The sequence below is a fragment of the Notolepis coatsorum genome (genome assembly GCF_963971535.1).
Source record: "Notolepis coatsorum genome assembly, chromosome: 13".
NCBI lineage: Eukaryota > Metazoa > Chordata > Actinopteri > Aulopiformes > Paralepididae > Notolepis > Notolepis coatsorum.
In genome coordinates this window covers 36,923,760-36,940,210 of record NC_140177.1, presented here as the reverse complement: position 1 = coordinate 36,940,210, position 16,451 = coordinate 36,923,760, and the positions used below count along the sequence as shown (strand labels likewise).

At 46.5% G+C, this 16,451-nt stretch overlaps 1 protein-coding gene across 1 annotated transcript in view; it reads right to left on the bottom strand.

The window, feature by feature from the left end:
* The window catches only part of toe1 (target of EGR1, exonuclease), a 75,021-nt gene that overhangs the window by 52,589 nt on the left and 5,981 nt on the right, over positions 1–16,451 (bottom strand). Inside the window, exons 2-3 of the mRNA XM_084327637.1 lie at positions 5,313–5,436; positions 2,756–2,796 (exon numbers count right to left, since the gene is read on the bottom strand). Of these exons, the coding sequence (XP_084183763.1) occupies positions 2,756–2,796; positions 5,313–5,426 (155 nt within the window). The 5' untranslated portion in view covers positions 5,427–5,436. The remainder of the gene's footprint in view (positions 1–2,755; positions 2,797–5,312; positions 5,437–16,451) is intronic.

Genomic DNA, 16,451 nt, shown 5'->3' with positions numbered 1-16,451 from the left:
GTGATTAGCTCCAACTCTCTTCTATAGACCTGGAGTCAACATGCAGGTGTGATTAGCTCCAACTCTCTTCTATAGACCTGGAGTCAACATGCAGGTGTGATTAGCTCCAACTCTCTTCTATAGACCTGGAGTCAACATGCAGGTGTGATTAGCTCCAACTCTCTTCTATAGACCTGGAGTCAACATGCAGGTGTGATTAGCTCCAACTCTCTTCTATAGACCTGGAGTCAACATGCAGGTGTGATTAGCTCCAACTCTCTTCTATAGACCTGGAGTCAACATGCAGGTGTGATTAGCTCCAACTCTCTTCTATAGACCTGGAGTCAACATGCAGGTGTGATTAGCTCCAACTCTCTTCTATAGACCTGGAGTCAACATGCAGGTGTGATTAGCTCCAACTCTCTTCTATAGACCTGGAGTCAACATGCAGGTGTGATTAGCTTCAACTCTGGCACTACAGACCTGGAGTCAGTTCAACACGCAGCAGGTGTGATTAGCTCCAACTCTCCACTACAGACCACATCTGCCTTCAAAGCATTCAGCCCCTCGTTAAAGGGCCACTTCGCCAATTAATCCTGTCGCTCTCTTGTGAGGAGGACATAATAGTAGAGCCATATGAAATCCGCGTTCACGGAATCGCGGACGGAATCACGGAATTGAGCAATAAAAATGGAATCAACTGTAAAAAAATTTAAAAAAAACTAAGAAATTTAATGTTGTGGGACTTGTACAGCACTTTGTTCAACTTTGTCAGTGCTGTAAAGTTTAAATTTGTGAAATGTGAATACCATGACGAAAATATGAAATATTGATCTCAAAGACGCCGTAACCCGTCATTGGCAGATTACGCATGGCGAGGAATGACGTGTAAACACGTCATCGGCGGAGAAAGGGTTAACAAAGAGAGGCAGAGTTGATTTTGCTAAAAAGAAATATCATTTATTTAATTTTTTTAAGACAGCGCTATTAAATGGACTGTTATATCTTATTAAATTGTGGACATTTATTCATTCCCACTTATTAGACACTATTTCTGATGGTAAAATGCGCGTACAAAGCAAAATACAGAATTCTGAAATATTAAAACGGAAAAAACGGAATTTGGAAAAAAAGATTATGGAATTTGGAAAAGAATTTGCGGATTTCATATGGCTCTACATAATAGTGTCTGCACTCTGCAGTTCACTAGAGGTCTGCTCTCCTCTGGGTGATAATAGTGTCTGCAGTTCACTAGAGGTCTGCTCTCTGGGTGATAATAGTGTCTGTAGTTCACTAGAGGTCTGCTCTCTGGGTGATAATAGTGTCTGTAGTTCACTAGAGGTCTGTAGTTCACTAGAGGTCTGTTCTCCTCTGGGTGATAATAGTGTCTGTAGTTCACTAGAGGTCTGCTCTCCTCTGGGTGATAATAGTGTCTGTAGTTCACTGGAGGTCTGTAGTTCACTAGAGGTATGTTCTCCTCTGGGTGATACTAGTGTCTGTAGTTCACTAGAGGTCTGCTCTCCTCTGGGTGATAATAGTGTCTGTAGTTCACTGGAGGTCTGCTCTAATAGTGAACTTTGTTCAACTGCAGGTAGATCTGATTTTCTTTGGCACTATTAGAGCAGACCTCTAGTGAACTACAGACACTATTATCACCCAGAGGAGAGCAGACCTCTAGTGAACTACAGACACTATTATCACCCAGAGGAGAACAGACCTCTAGTGAACTACAGACACTATTATCACCCAGAGGAGAGCAGACCTCTAGTGAACTACAGACACTATTATCACCCAGAGGAGAGCAGACCTCTAGTGAACTACAGACACTATTATCACCCAGAGGAGAGCAGACCTCTAGTGAACTACAGACACTATTATCACCCAGAGGAGAGCAGACCTCTAGTGAACTACAGACACTATTATCACCCAGAGGAGAGCAGACCTCTAGTGAACTACAGACACCATTATCACCCAGAGGAGAGCAGACCTCTAGTGAACTGTAGACTCCTCTGAGTGATAATAGTGGCCTGCAGTTCACTAGAGGTCTGCTCTAATAGTGCCAAAGCAAATCTACCTGCAGTTGAACAAAGCATCCACTAGCTACTTTATGTTAGTCTACTCAGTACACACTATGTTATCTAACTACTTCAGGTTAGTCTACTCAGTACACACTATATTATCTAACTACTTCAAGTTAGTCTACCCAGTACACACTATGTTATCTAACTACTTCAGGTTAGTCTACTCAGTACACACTATGTTATCTAACTACTTCAGGTTAGTCTACTCAGTGCACACTATGTTATCTAACTACTTCAAGTTGGTCTACTCAGTACACCCTATGTTATCTAACTACTTCAGGTTAGTCTACTCAGTGCACACTATGTTATCTAACTACTTCAGGTTAGTCTACTCAGTACACACTATATTATCTAACTACTTCAGGTTGGTCTACTCAGTACACACTATGTTATCTAACTACTTCAGGTTAGTCTACTCTTTACACACTATATTATCTAACTACTTCAGGTTAGTCTACTCAGTACACCCTATGTTATCTAACTACTTCAGGTTAGTCTACTACTCTGTACACAATATGTTATCTAACTAGTTCAAGTTAGTCTACTCAGTGCACACTGTTATCTAACTACTGCAGGTTAGTCTACTCAGTACACACTGTTATTGTACACCATGGGTTGTGTGTGAAAAGTCAGACTAGACAGTGAAGATTAGAGAAATATGTATAATAACAAAGTCAACATAGATCATTACTCACTCAGCAAGCAAAGCCTTCCTGTTTCCAAGACCACTCAGCTCCTGAAACGAAACACAGTCCAGAAACCAGTATAAATATACACATACAGAGCTCTACAGTGCGACCATTTCACTCGCATTTGCCCCTGAAAATAGATTTGTGCAAACCGGAAAAATCATTTAGGAGCAGTGTGCGAGTAATAGCTTTGTGTAGTGGCCGTGTCAACGCGCAATTGATTATTGCATTTCATAATCCTCTTAACACATTGGGTGCCACGCCCCTTTGGCCAGATAACCCCTTGAGTGCCAGCGATTTAGTCAATGGGAGGTCGGGGATATTTGCGAACGCTTAAACTATATCTTAAATTATGGCTATGGGTCTAAAACACCCCGTGCTTATCAATGACTTGCTTGCAGTCAACATGTACGAAACGGATTGTTTTTTCATTGGTACATTTCCGTTTTGAATAGGAGTATAGTTTCAGAGAGTTCTAGTAATTTCAGAGAAATTCCGCGATAATAGCCCTTTTTTCTGATGCACATGGCCACTCAATCCAATCCAATGATGTGCGTTACCATCCGGGAGACGATAGGCGGCGGTATTTGCCCTTTTCGAGCTCAGAGCCATTCCCAATGATAACGTCAGGCTGGATGGATGAAAAATGAATGGATATCGCTAATAAAAGAAATAACGATTAAATAACGAGAAATCTAGTCATTGGCACACAACGCATGGCGAGTTAGGACGAGAAATCTCGTCGTTGGCACTCAAAGTGTTAACGTTCGGGGGACCGCATGCGAGCCGTCACGTCCGTTCGTGCATCGCAGCACTTTGCCCTCGTCTGTCGGCTCCGGGCTGCATTTTTTGCTGTGCAACCAATACATTGTTGGAAGGTTGAATTTGCCGCCTTTAGATCGTTACCACACTCAACCACCGCAACACTTCCGGTATTCTGAAATCATGGGAGAGAGAGCGCATGCAGAGTTCAGGAGTAGGTGCGGAAAAGTGACTATAGCTTGGCCGAGAAAGTGCAGATCGACTCGGGATTGGTCTCTCCGTGTTCAGGAGACTCAGCCGCATAAAGGTCTATTGGATCATGTCTCCAGAACACCCACAGCCGTAGCTACAACCACTTAATGTCAAGGCTCTCATCCACATTCATTCATTTTCCTCCCCCCGCTCTCCCTCCCATGAGCTCAATGTAACGCGGAAGTGCAGTGGTCTATTGAGTGCGTTGGGTCTCGACTCGAGTTACAAGACGAAATATCCGGCAAGTGTCATTTGACAAGCCGTTCCAACGAGTGACCACGTCCGGTTGTAAACGGTCCTGAAATGCCCAGTCACCGCTGATGGCGAAAATGATTGACCACCGTTGTAGCCAAGGAGCGTCTGCTCCGAAAGCGATCCCAGACGAGCGCTGATTGCAACGAGAAGGGGGCAGAAGAAGACCAAAAAGTTATTATTTTTTTTTTACTCGCACGTCTGAATGAATGGAAGCGGATGGCCATTTTGGATAATCACACTGAATTATTGCGGTACACATTACAAAAACCTTTGTAAAACACAAATTTTCCGTGGGATTTTTATAAACTTTGGACTTGTATGACTATAATACTTCAGGCTATGGAACCGTTATGTGTTCCAGCTCCTACCTCTCAGCTGGAACCCAAAACAGGCATCTGGCAACAAGTCAACACAAAAGTAAGGAGCAAATATTTTATTTTGTTCAAACCTCTGTTTCTCTATTACCGGTACATCATGTATACAATATTAGGGCTGTATATGGCCTTGCTAACCTGCCCCCCCCCATCTCTCTCTGCTAACAATCCTGATTCCTGAACCTATTTAATTCAAAAGGAGGATATTGATGGACATTAGCTATAGTATATAGCTCAGTGGCTGTAACAGAAATATAAAAAATAAATTATTTAAATGTTTATAATTTATCAAAATATTCATTTAAATTATAATTAATTAAAGAATTGTATAAAGAATTGTCCATGTTCTGTCATATAATAATATATTCCATTACCTTTCCTATCGGTATAAAAGTCAAAATGTTGGTATCTTGATTCGTGACAACACTACAACATACAAAATCAGCTGGACAATATCCTTTGCGTCAATGTGTGATTTTGGTGGCATGTGCTACAGATGTTTGTCCCTTAGTATGCACACGCACAAACACATACGCACACGCACAGTATAATATGCATGTAATAAGTGGTTTGTTAATAAACATTTTCACTGCGCTCCTAAATTTGTTCACCCTTGGGAAATAAAAGTTAGTATAGAGCCCTGATATAGTACCTGTATCACTGTACATATTAATACTACAACTCTGTACATACATCCGATTAGCACTATTACTCAGTACTACTCGTTTATATATTTTATACCCAGTTTAATCACCTGTACATTGGTTAGATGACAAACTTATTTTCATTGTACTGTACTTGTGCTGTATGATGGGCAATACATTTGAATCTAGTCTAATCTAACGAAGAGGTCATTATATTACCAAGGACTAACAAATGGCACCTCCTCAACCTAAAAGGTGATATTAAATGCAACTCACCGTATCCAGGGCGATGAAGGAAGATGTTTTGATGGCCAGGACCATCGCAGCCCACAGTGAACTGAAGTTGTCATTCTGCACGTCGATGACCGGAACCACCATCGGCGAAGTCATGTCTGCCCGTCTTGTGGAGGGAATTCACGGCTGGTTAGTCGACCCATTACCGAATGAGCCGGGCTTATGTCGGCTAATCTGGCTCAATCTTATCAGCCCTAGAATTGCTTTGATTGATTGAAAACTTTATTAACAGATTGCAGAATGGGTACAATACAGTACGGCTCAATACAAAACAACGGCTAAGAGGATGCAGACCAGAAAAAGACTTTCGTCTTGTTTACATCGGGGTCCCCCATTTTAAATTCATCAGGACAATTTATGACATAGAAGACATACAGATATACAGAACTGTGTAGTAACAAGAGATCATAAAAAAAGATATATATATACATCAGAAGGGGAAGAAACTGTACATTGGTGGGGGGGGGGGGGATTTGGACATTTACAGGGGCCAGTTTCTAATTGCAGCCACCCGTAGGTGCTCTTTGAGAGTGGTCTTGAAGGAGGGTAGTGATTCACATTCCTTCACGGTTGTGGGTAGGGCGTTCCACATTATTGTGGCATAATTGCAAAACGTGTTTAGTCCCTTGTTTGAGCCGAATCTGGGTTGAACATGATTTGTGGAACTCCCTCTGGTGTTGTGGTCGTGGAATTCACAGACCTTTGGGAAGTATTTCGACATGTACATGGGTACCTTAGTGGTGTAGTGTATCTTGTAGAACAGGCCCATTGCAAGTTGCTGTACTCTGTCGTCTACTCTAAGCCCTCCTAGGTTGTCAAAATGGGAAGGGGTAAGGTGAGTTTTATGAGTAAGGCCAAGCAGTAGGCTGTCAGACCAGTTTGTTTTGTGAAGTTTGTAATTTTGTTTTTAGCGCCTTTAAGGTGCTTTGGTACCATGAGGTGCAAGCATAGTCGTAGTACCCTTGAATGAGTGCTCCTGTTAAGAGTCTTCAAGGTATTCTTCTTTACCAGAGAGGAGATCCGGTACAAGAATCTTGTTTGTTGGTTGACTTTTTTTTATTTTATTGGTTGCCATTTTGTCACAGGAAAGATTTGCCTCTAGGATGGAACCCAGGTAGGTGATTTCATCTTTCCTTGTGACAATAATGTCGCCCACTGTAAAAGAGTTGGCCTTGCCGAGTTTGCTGATATTCCATGCATTGCATGTGTTCCATATACATCCATAGAACAGTAATTTGTTGTGAATTGCTGTAACTGGTGGTTCGCTCTTGTCATATAGATTCAAATTCCATTTTAAATTCTGGCAGAAAATGTATAGTCATATATATATATATCCACATCTGTGTAGGCGACGTGGAGACAAACACCAGGGCTGTACGCTAAGCTTTTTCACTAGGGGCACACTTGCCCCTAAATGAGAAATTTAGGGGCAAACAATATTTTTTAGGGGCAAATTTTTAAATAACTATTTTACCATTATAGTAGGGCTGGGCGATATGGCCTCTAAATGATATCGCAATATTTTGACATTTCCTCTAAAGCACTTAAAAATGCTTGATTTAACCCTTTGATGCATACAGTCACGCCAATATGATGATTATAATAAGTCCCTGCAACATATGTTTGCATTATTAAACCATGAAGATGCTTTAAAAAATAATTTAATGAAAATGTACTAAGAGTAGTCTACTTACTGACACACTAATAAAAAAAATTATTTACATCTAAGACAATTTATATAAAAACTCTTGGGTGCCTTTTACACAGTACTGTGTTTTCTATCAACTTTAGCCAAACACACACACACATATATATACACACACACTACTGTGAGAAAATAATAATCACACAGACTTAATGATTTTAGAATATTTCAGATAATGAAATTAAATGTTTATATCATCAACTATCCAGTTAGTATTTATACTGTGTGTAACATTTAGAGAGAGAGAGAGAGAGAGAGAGAGAGAGAGAGAGAGAGAGAGAGAGAGAGAGAGAGAGAGAGAGAGAGAGAGAGAGAGAGAGAGAGAGAGAGAGAGAGAGAGAGAGAGAGAGAGAGAGAGAGAGAGAGAGCCAGCCCCCCCCCCCCCCCCTTCGCGTTTTGATAGTCTAAGCTGCCGTAGGTGATGACGTCACACTCGAATGTAAACAGGAAGAGATGGAGACACACGGAGATTGTTACAAAGGATCAGATTAAACCGAATATATATATTTATTTATGGATATATATTGAATAGTATTTGTATATCGTTTGATATCCCTTGTATATTCCTTGTACATATACACAGAATATCCCTTTAGCCTACTATAGCCCATAATAGTTCATTCTCTTATTGGACAAAAGGACCAGGCGCCAGGGGACCAGCCCCTGGCGTCAAGTTCAAAGGTACCGACGAGACATGTCCGTACTAGCCCCGGCTCCGCTCAGGGATACGGCTACCGAAATGAGAGTGGCACTATTTGTTCACCGTGCATATAAATAGGGCGCAAGTAAATGTAGAAATCCCTTAGTCCTTTACCCTTCTACCCAACTTAGTAACAGAACGTGAAGCCTCACCCACGATACCACGTGCGGTGTAGTATGGCCTGTTTGGCCTTAGAATAGCATCGAGACCTCGTGCGAATTAATAACTGAATTGTCAGAGTTTGGCACTGTACCGTCGAGTGCGACGTATTTCTATTAAGTAATAATAGTCTATCGTGTATGGTGCATCGTGCGGTTAGAGTTCTAAAGTGACCAGCATCTCCAACGCTTCCTCGTGTTATCTAGAGTCTTAACCAGGCTGGGCCGACCACATGGCGCCTTCATCCGAGGAGATCTAGACGAGGACCGAGGGACATGTACACTGGATTACCTACCCGACGACTGCTGAGCCCTATGCGGCTGGAATATATTTGCTTTGATACTGTGATTTGTGGAGCGGATAATCGCCGACGCCTGTGAGTGTTGGATTTACCCCCGAGAGGAGTCAAGTTGAGTCGGCGCTCAGAGAGACTGAGGTCGCCTAGCTTCTTCTTCATTGTGGAGCTACAGCCTACGAGAGAACCAAGGTGTATTCATCTGCGGATCAAGAGTCTACTGCACTGTCTTCTGTACTTGAAGTCTCCCTAGATATCGTTGACCAGACGGTCTACTACCGACGGCTCTCCTACCCCCCCTACCGGCTTACAACCGGGAGGACCCCTTCCAGATTATCCCGCTATATCATTAAGTGTACCATAGATCTAATTCCCTAAGAGCCAGGTTGTATACTTGCTTCCTGCGTAACCAGAGATTGGACATTCAGTGTTGATTTGCCTACGAGTACTCATTTGCCTTACAAGTGCATTCAAATCATAAATGTAATAGTAAATATCATATGTACCTTTTGCTATATTAAATATTTGATTATTACCTTTGTCTGGAACCGATTTCATTGTGGGAAAGTGTTCATCATATTTAGATATCGTGTACTGTATGGCCAGTAGTTAAAGTACATAAAGCGGTAGTGGTTTAATGATACCATACTTATCAATACAGTCAGGGAATTGTACCCCTCAGTTACAGAGATGGAAATTCAATGATATACAGAAATGAATAACCAATAAATATGAAGTTATGTTTAAACTTCTGTTGTCAAGCGTTGTCAATATAACCCACCCCTTTCCTCACGAATGGAACTAGTCTTGTGGAGTCCGCTTTGACCGTTTTCCAGGGTTAGCAGAGATCGCTAGTTAGCTTAGCATAATCCTAATGGTAACCTTGGTTAGAAGCTACCGTTAGCTCATTGCTCGTGTCAATTAAATTGCATGTTATTAAAGGTCCGCGCTGGTCTGTCTAATTAAATTACAACCGCAACATTATATTGCACTGTACAGCCCTGGTTGTAGGCTAATGTTTTACTACAATTTGTATGGATTAATTTAGGAGTGAAATGCGAATGAAGGGTTGAAATTACCACTCGCAAGCTTGCCCCCAGATATTATTTTAAACTCGCACGGACCAAATTAGGGGGCAATTTGCGATCATATCATCGCAGTGTACAGGCCTGCAGCACAATATCACATGAAAACGTCCATTGGTGAGCCAGCTGTGTTTACAATAGGGGGTCGACTCAGTATCACATGAAAACGTCCATTGGTGAGCCAGCTGTGTTTACAATAGGGGGTCGACTCAGTGGATCAGGAGAGCAGTCGTCTGGTAGTCGGAAGGTTCCCGGTTTGATTCCCACGGGCAGTGTGTCGAATTGTGGTGCTGCTGTGTTTGTTCGTCACCCCGTCGCGTTCACATAATGTGGATCTCGTGGACAATGTGAGATATTTGGCTTAGACCTAGTGTAACTGAGGGGTACAATTCCCTGACTATTACTAGATATGATACTTACTACCACTACCTTTGTACTTTATATTCGGCCACCCAGTACTCGGCATAAATATATTATGATGAACACTGTCACGTAGATGAAACGGATCCAACACAAATGTACGAATTAGAAATAGGTCTTTATTCCTACACAGCGATGGTGTGTAGAGCAAGCACTTAATCAAATCAATCACATTTATGAATGGGAATTAGTATGCACTTTTATGGCAAGAGTATTCGTTGGTATATCAATAGAGAACGTCCAATCTCTGATGGCGCAGGTGGTAAATATACGACCTGGAATAGTTAAGGAATAACAGCAATGATACTTTAATGATTATAAGACTGGATACACTAGGGGGGTTAATCCGGTCGCTTGTAAGACAACTGGAGAAGGGGGGGGGGGGGGGGTAGAGTCTGGCTGTATCCGTCTGGCCGAGGGTATCCTGGGAGAACCCACGGTTGTGCGGCTCGGTGCCTCAGCGATCCTCGATCCACAGATGAAAGCAGTTGGACTCTCTATGGGCCGGCTTCCTCCGGTCCACGATGGAGAGACGTGAAGCGACCTCGTCGTGTAGAGCGTCTCCTCACCTGTCGTCCTCTCCGGGGGGGGGGGTTTCCAACACACGGCAGTGTTGGTCTTTATCCATAGAATAATCACTGTATACAAAGCATAATCCGTGCCTGGGAAGGCGGGCTGTCGTCGGTAGAATAATCCGGTATGCAGGTCCACTCGCTCGTCGGCTCTGGGGCTCCTCGGGTGCAATCTCACATGGGGTCGATCATCCTGGATAAGCAGCCAGTGTTCTGCCCGAAACGATGGGGTACTGACTACGATAGTATTCTCACCGCACGAAGCACTATATATTAACAGACTATTATTAGCTTAATAGACTACGTCCAACTCGACGATATAGTGCCAAATATGACTATTCAAATATTAATATACACGATGTCTCAATACCGATGGTAGGCCGAACTTGGCCTTACTCCCACACGTGGCGTCGCGGGGAGGCTTTACGTCTGTCACTCTATTGGAGGGTAAGAAACTGGACTAAAAAAGGAAGTCCTACTTTAGTAGCGCAGTATATATACGCACTATGAACAAATAGTACCGTTAGTGGTGCGGTAGCCAGATTCCTACGCGGAACTAGGACTTGTTCGTACATGTTGAGCGGTACGTTTGAACTGGGTCTGGGGGGTATGGCAGCCTGGCACCAAGGTCTTGACCAATAGTAGAATGGAGACTATTATGGGATGTTCAGTAGGCTAGAATGGATATTCAATGCATATTGTACAAGGAATATACAAGGGATATCAGGGAATATTAGAGAATATACAAATACAATTAAATATATATATACAATAAATATATATATTCGGTTTAATCTGGCCCTTCACAACAGCCACCCCCTGATTGGTCCCAGACCTAATCAGTTAAGCAGAGACAGATTAATCGCGTTGTCTATTTACACATAAGGGTTTGCTGTAGGGGTCAGTCAACTTCACAAAGTCATAGGGTTATAGGGTCATGGTCATCATCGATTGTGTCTGGGAGTCGGGGCAGTTCTATGAGCCTCGCCACGGGACGGGTGTAAGTGCGACCCTGGACAAGCACTTCAGCTGCTCGGACCTTGCCGTCGGCACCGGTGATCACTTTGCTTACGCGGCCGGCCGGCCACATAGCTCTGGGCAGTGATTGATCAATAATCATAACGACTGTTCCTTCTGTCAAATTGTCTCTCTCCTTTACCCACTTCTGGCGGGTCTGTAGAGACGGTAGGTAGTGCAGTAGGAAACTGCTCCAAAACTTGTCGGCTAATACTTGGCTGTACCTCCACATTCGTCGGCCGTTCGCTTCTTCAGGCCGGTACATTGTCTGGGGTAACGCGGGATCTAGCCGCCCCATCAGGAGTGTGTTGGGGGTAACTGGGTCGATATCCGCCACATCGCTGGAGACGTAGCCGAGGGGCTTAGAGTTCAATACTCCCTCAATCTCCGTGAGGACTGTCATTAGGACTTCTTCCGCCACAGTCTGGGCCCCAAGTACTGCGTACAGGGCTGTCTTTATGGAACGCACTTCCCGTTCCCAAGTACCACCGAAGTGGGGTGCGTTTGGGGGGTTGAATTGGAAGTCAATCTGTGCTGGAGCGAGGTGGGTCTTAAGTTCTGGGCCCATAGCTTGGAAGCTCTCTCTCAGCTCTCTTTCGCCGCCTTTGAAGTTTGTCCCATGATCGGACAATAGTGTAGACGGTCTTCCTTTCCGTGATGTGAATCTACGGAAGGCCATAAGGAATGAGTCTGTGCTCATGGTCGGGAGAAGCTCGATGTGTATCGCTCTGGTGGTCATGCATTTGAATACAATACCCCACCGCTTCTCGGTTCCTCTTCCTTTCTTTATGTGCAGCGGGCCAAAGCAGTCCATACCCGTTGAGTGGAATGGCTTGTCACCGATTCGGAGGCGACATGGAGGAAGGTCAGCCATCCTTGGTATGCTGGGCTGCGCGCGCCACTTGCGGCAGTCTAGACATGTTCGCTGGAAGCGTCGTACCGCCTCTCTTCCTTGTAGGATCCAGTAACGACGTCTGATTTCCGCGAAGACTCTTTCTGCTCCTGCGTGATGTACATCCTCATCGTATTTCTTTATAATCAGCTCTGTGACCTTGTGTCGGCTGTTCAATACGATCGGGTATTTAATGTCATCCGGTAGATTGGGGGCTCTGCGTAGGCGACCACCCACTCTGATGAGGGTATGAGCGTCGCTCTCGGGGGCCAGATGAATTAATCTGCTGTCGGATGGGACGGGCTTTCCTCCCTGTAGACAGGCCAATTCATCGGGGAACGAGTCTCTCTGGGCTCGCTGCAGTAGAAGCAATTCTGCTTCCTCGTAGTTAGCTGCTGACATTTCAGCGGGGGACTTACACTCCGGGTGGTGCCGCAGGAATGTCCTTTGTTGTGCACTCTCTATGGTAGTGCAATCATCTATGTTGGGGTCTGCGGAGATAACAGTGCTCAATCCACAGAACACAGGCTTCTTATTCTCAGCCTCCTCCTGACTGGCTTCCCTCGGGATAGGCGTGGGCCACTCTCCTTCCGGGAGCTTTAAGAATGCTGGGCCGTCACTGTAGACATTGCGACGGGTGAGGTCATCTAGGGGCATTCCCCGGGTGATGACGTCAGCTGGGTTCTGTTTTGTATCAACGTAGCGCCACTCTGTTTCTCCGGTTAACTCTTCGGTTAAGTCTTGAATCTCGGTGACTCTGACTCCCACGAAGACTTTGTACTTGCATGAGTCCGATTTGATCCAGACGAGTACTGTCGTGGAATCTGACCACAGGATTGTTCTAGACACCGGTATGGTGAGCTCACGTTGGATGAGCGTGGCTAGGTGCGCTCCGGCTAGGGCTGCGCAGAGCTCTAGACGTGGGATAGATTGTTGCTTGCGTGGGGCTATTCTCGAGCGGGCGAGGACAAATGCTGTGTAGATCTCTCCCCCCTCTTCTTGGGCCCGCAAGTAGGCTACTGATCCGTATGCGACCTCTGAGGCGTCACTGAAGACGTGTAAGTCCATTTTACATGTCTCTGGCCTCACCGTGGGTGGGAAGTAGCTTCGGCGCATATTAACGCCTGGGAGTGAGTGGAGCTCCATCTCCCACTCTCTCCAGGTGGATGCAGGATGTGCGGGAATGGGGTCGTCCCAGCCCTGGTCCTTGTCCCACAATGCTCGTACAATCATTTTTGCCCTGGTGGTGTACGGTAGAATACATCCTAGCGGGTCATATTGTCGGGCGAGTGTTGTGTACACACTCCGTCTGGTGGTCGGCGCCGCCGCCGGCCTTCCCTGCTCCGTAGTCAGGGGCTTGTGTCTGTAGTGAAGCGAATCTGTTTTGAATCGCCACACCAATCCCAGGGTCATCTCCTGGGCTTCTCCCGGGATTGTAGCCATCCAGGTCTCGCTGCTGGCTGCCTTGTCCTCGGAGGAGAGGCTGCGCAGTACTTGCGGATCGCTGCTGGCCCACTGCCTGAGATCAAAGCCGCCTTTGATCAATGAGGCGCGGAGTTTAATCAGGAGATCCTCGGCTTCTTCCTGGGTTGAAAGGCTTTGTAGACAGTTGTCTACGTAGAAGCTGTTCTTTACGCTGTGTCAGACCTCTTCGTCCGCTGCTGGGTCCTCTGCTACATGTTTCTGTAGTGCAAATGTAGCACAGCAGGGGCTGCACGTCGTTCCGAAGGGGAGGACTTCCCATTGGTAGATGGCTGGGTGCTCATCTCCTGGCTTCTCTCTCCATAGGAACCGTAACAGGGGCTTGTCCTCCTCTACTAATCTCACCTGCAGGAACATTCCTTTAATGTCCCCGCCGATGGCCACCCTTTCCTGGCGGAAGCGGAGTAGAACGCCGAGTAGGGAGGGGCCGAGGGTGGGACCGGGCAGTAACTCTTTATTCAGATTTTGGGATCCGATCTGGTAGCTGCAGTTAAATACTATGCGGTCTTTACCGTTGTGATGGACCTTGTGGTGAGGCACGTACCACGATTCAGTGGTCTGGTCAGCCTCTTTAATGTCCATCTTTGTGACGTGTCCCGCTGTGATGAGCTTCTCAATCTCAGCGCGGTATACACTCTCTTGGGCGGGGTTCTTGGCTAAGCGCCGCTCCGTGTTCAGCAGGTACCGTTCTGTGGCGTCTGTCTTGGCGTGGAAAGTAGGCATTCCTTCTCGCCGCAGGAGTGGCGTGGCGTATCTCAACACGCCGTTGACCGGGACTCTCTTGGTCCCTGTCTCGAGGAGGTGAATGGCGTAAATGTCATCTTTAGAGCGAATGTCTTTCTTTCCGTTCTTAAAGGGCATTTGTTCCAAGGTCCATAACCGCTCTACGTGTTGCAGGAGTGCGGTTTCTCCCTCTGTGACTCGGGAGTGGAGACATCTAGTGGCTGTACTTCGGTTGAGAGATTTGGCGAGCGGGCCTTGGAGAGTCCATCCCAAACGGGTCTCGACTGCTGCAGGACAGCCTCGGGGTCCGGTATGAACCCGGTCTATCGGGACAATGAGGTCTGCATGGTCGGAGCCTATCAACAGGGTCGGCGTAGCATCGTCCATGAGCGGGATCGGTAACTTGCGCAGATGTGCATATTTCTCCATCAGCTTGGCGACAGGGTATGTGTACCGCGACAGTCCTATTTCTTGGCTGGTGAAAGCGTCTGTAATCTGGTACCGTCGCTCAGGCTGGCCGCTTGCTGCGATAGAGAATGAGACATTCTCGCCCTTTATCGTCTTCAAATCTCGTCTTATTGTCCGAATTGTCATTTGGGTTTCGCTTCCCCGCAGCCCTAGCTGGGCCGCAGCGGAGGCGAGCAGAAGGGTCTTCTCTGACCCGTCATCGAGGACGGCGTAAGTGTCCAGGACTTTATTCTGGTAGCTTAGTGTCACACGCACTACTTTTAGGAGTACTCGGGCTCCACTGCTGCTGGCGGGATCGATGTACATGACGCTCGCTTTGCTGCTGGATGGTGCGGGTGAAGGGCGCCGTCTGTTACTGTCGTGAAGTATGTCCAGATGGGCTCCATCGCACTTGGTGCACCTTTTCTTTAAGCGGCATTCGGCTGCCATGTGTGAGCGCGCACAGCGAAAACAGCGCTTGTTGGACTTTATCCATTGACTTGCTTCCTCCGCGTTCAGCTTGGGGAAGGAGTCACATTGCGCTAGCCAGTGTTCTTTCTCACAGTAGGGGCACACTATCTTCCACTTCTCCGTTCTGGAGGGGGTACTGTGGCTCCTGCTGCTCGGTACTGACTCCGATTGGTGCATCACAGTCACCGATCTTCTTCCATCATTTAGTCGTCTGGTTCCTTCTCTGGAGCCAGGGGTGCTCCGTCCGAATGTATCTAGCCGTAGGCTGCTGACTTCTCTCGCCAGGAAGTCTGCTAGATCGAGGAGGTTCGGTTCGGGGCCATTCGGGTCTCGGTGGTCTCTCTGCCGCCTAAAACGCTCCTGTCGAGCGGGCGGCAGCTTCTCCAAGATCCTTTCCACATTTGAGTTGGCGTAAAGTTCATGCCTCCCCTTCTCTCTCTGCGCTCCCAACATCCCTACCAGGGACTGCACTCTGATGGACAGGTCGTCCAGTGCTCGATTGTCTATTGCTGGGGGTAAGCGGTCGATGTGTCGGATCTCCTGGATCACGTAATCCCATATGCGCCCATACCTCTGGTCCAATGCTACCAGCGCTGCTGTGTATGGGGTGGTGGAAGTCGCGTAGGCGAGCGCTATATTATGTGCGCGGGGTACCTTTAAGTGCTTCAGTAGGATGGCGTATTTATGGCGTTCATACAATACATCCACCAACATGGTCTCCAGACACATGCGGAGTTCTGTATACTGGGCCCGGTTCTCTTGGGTGAAGTCGGGTACCATAGGCGTGCCAATGTATGACGCTGACTGTGGATACATCGGCGAGCGTTGGGGGAGAGGCCTCCTAGGCGAGTCTCCTCCCGCTCCTTGGTATGGGCTGGTACCGGCAGTGTACCATGGCCCGCTTGTCCAGGTGCTGTTCCTCGGTGCGGGTCGTGCGTCGTGCTCACCCGGGTATAGAGTCGGGGGTCTGTAGCGCAGCTCCGCGGGAGTATAGCCTGGGCTGTACCGGACCTCCTGGTCCGGTAGAGTACTGTGCTGTCGTCGGGCGTGGTTCTCCTCCTCTTCCTCTTCGTCTTCAGTTAGGTCATCCAGTGCTTGTAGTCTCTGGTTTAGCCTCTCCACAGGATATGCTGCTCCTTCCCGGTTGCTAGGT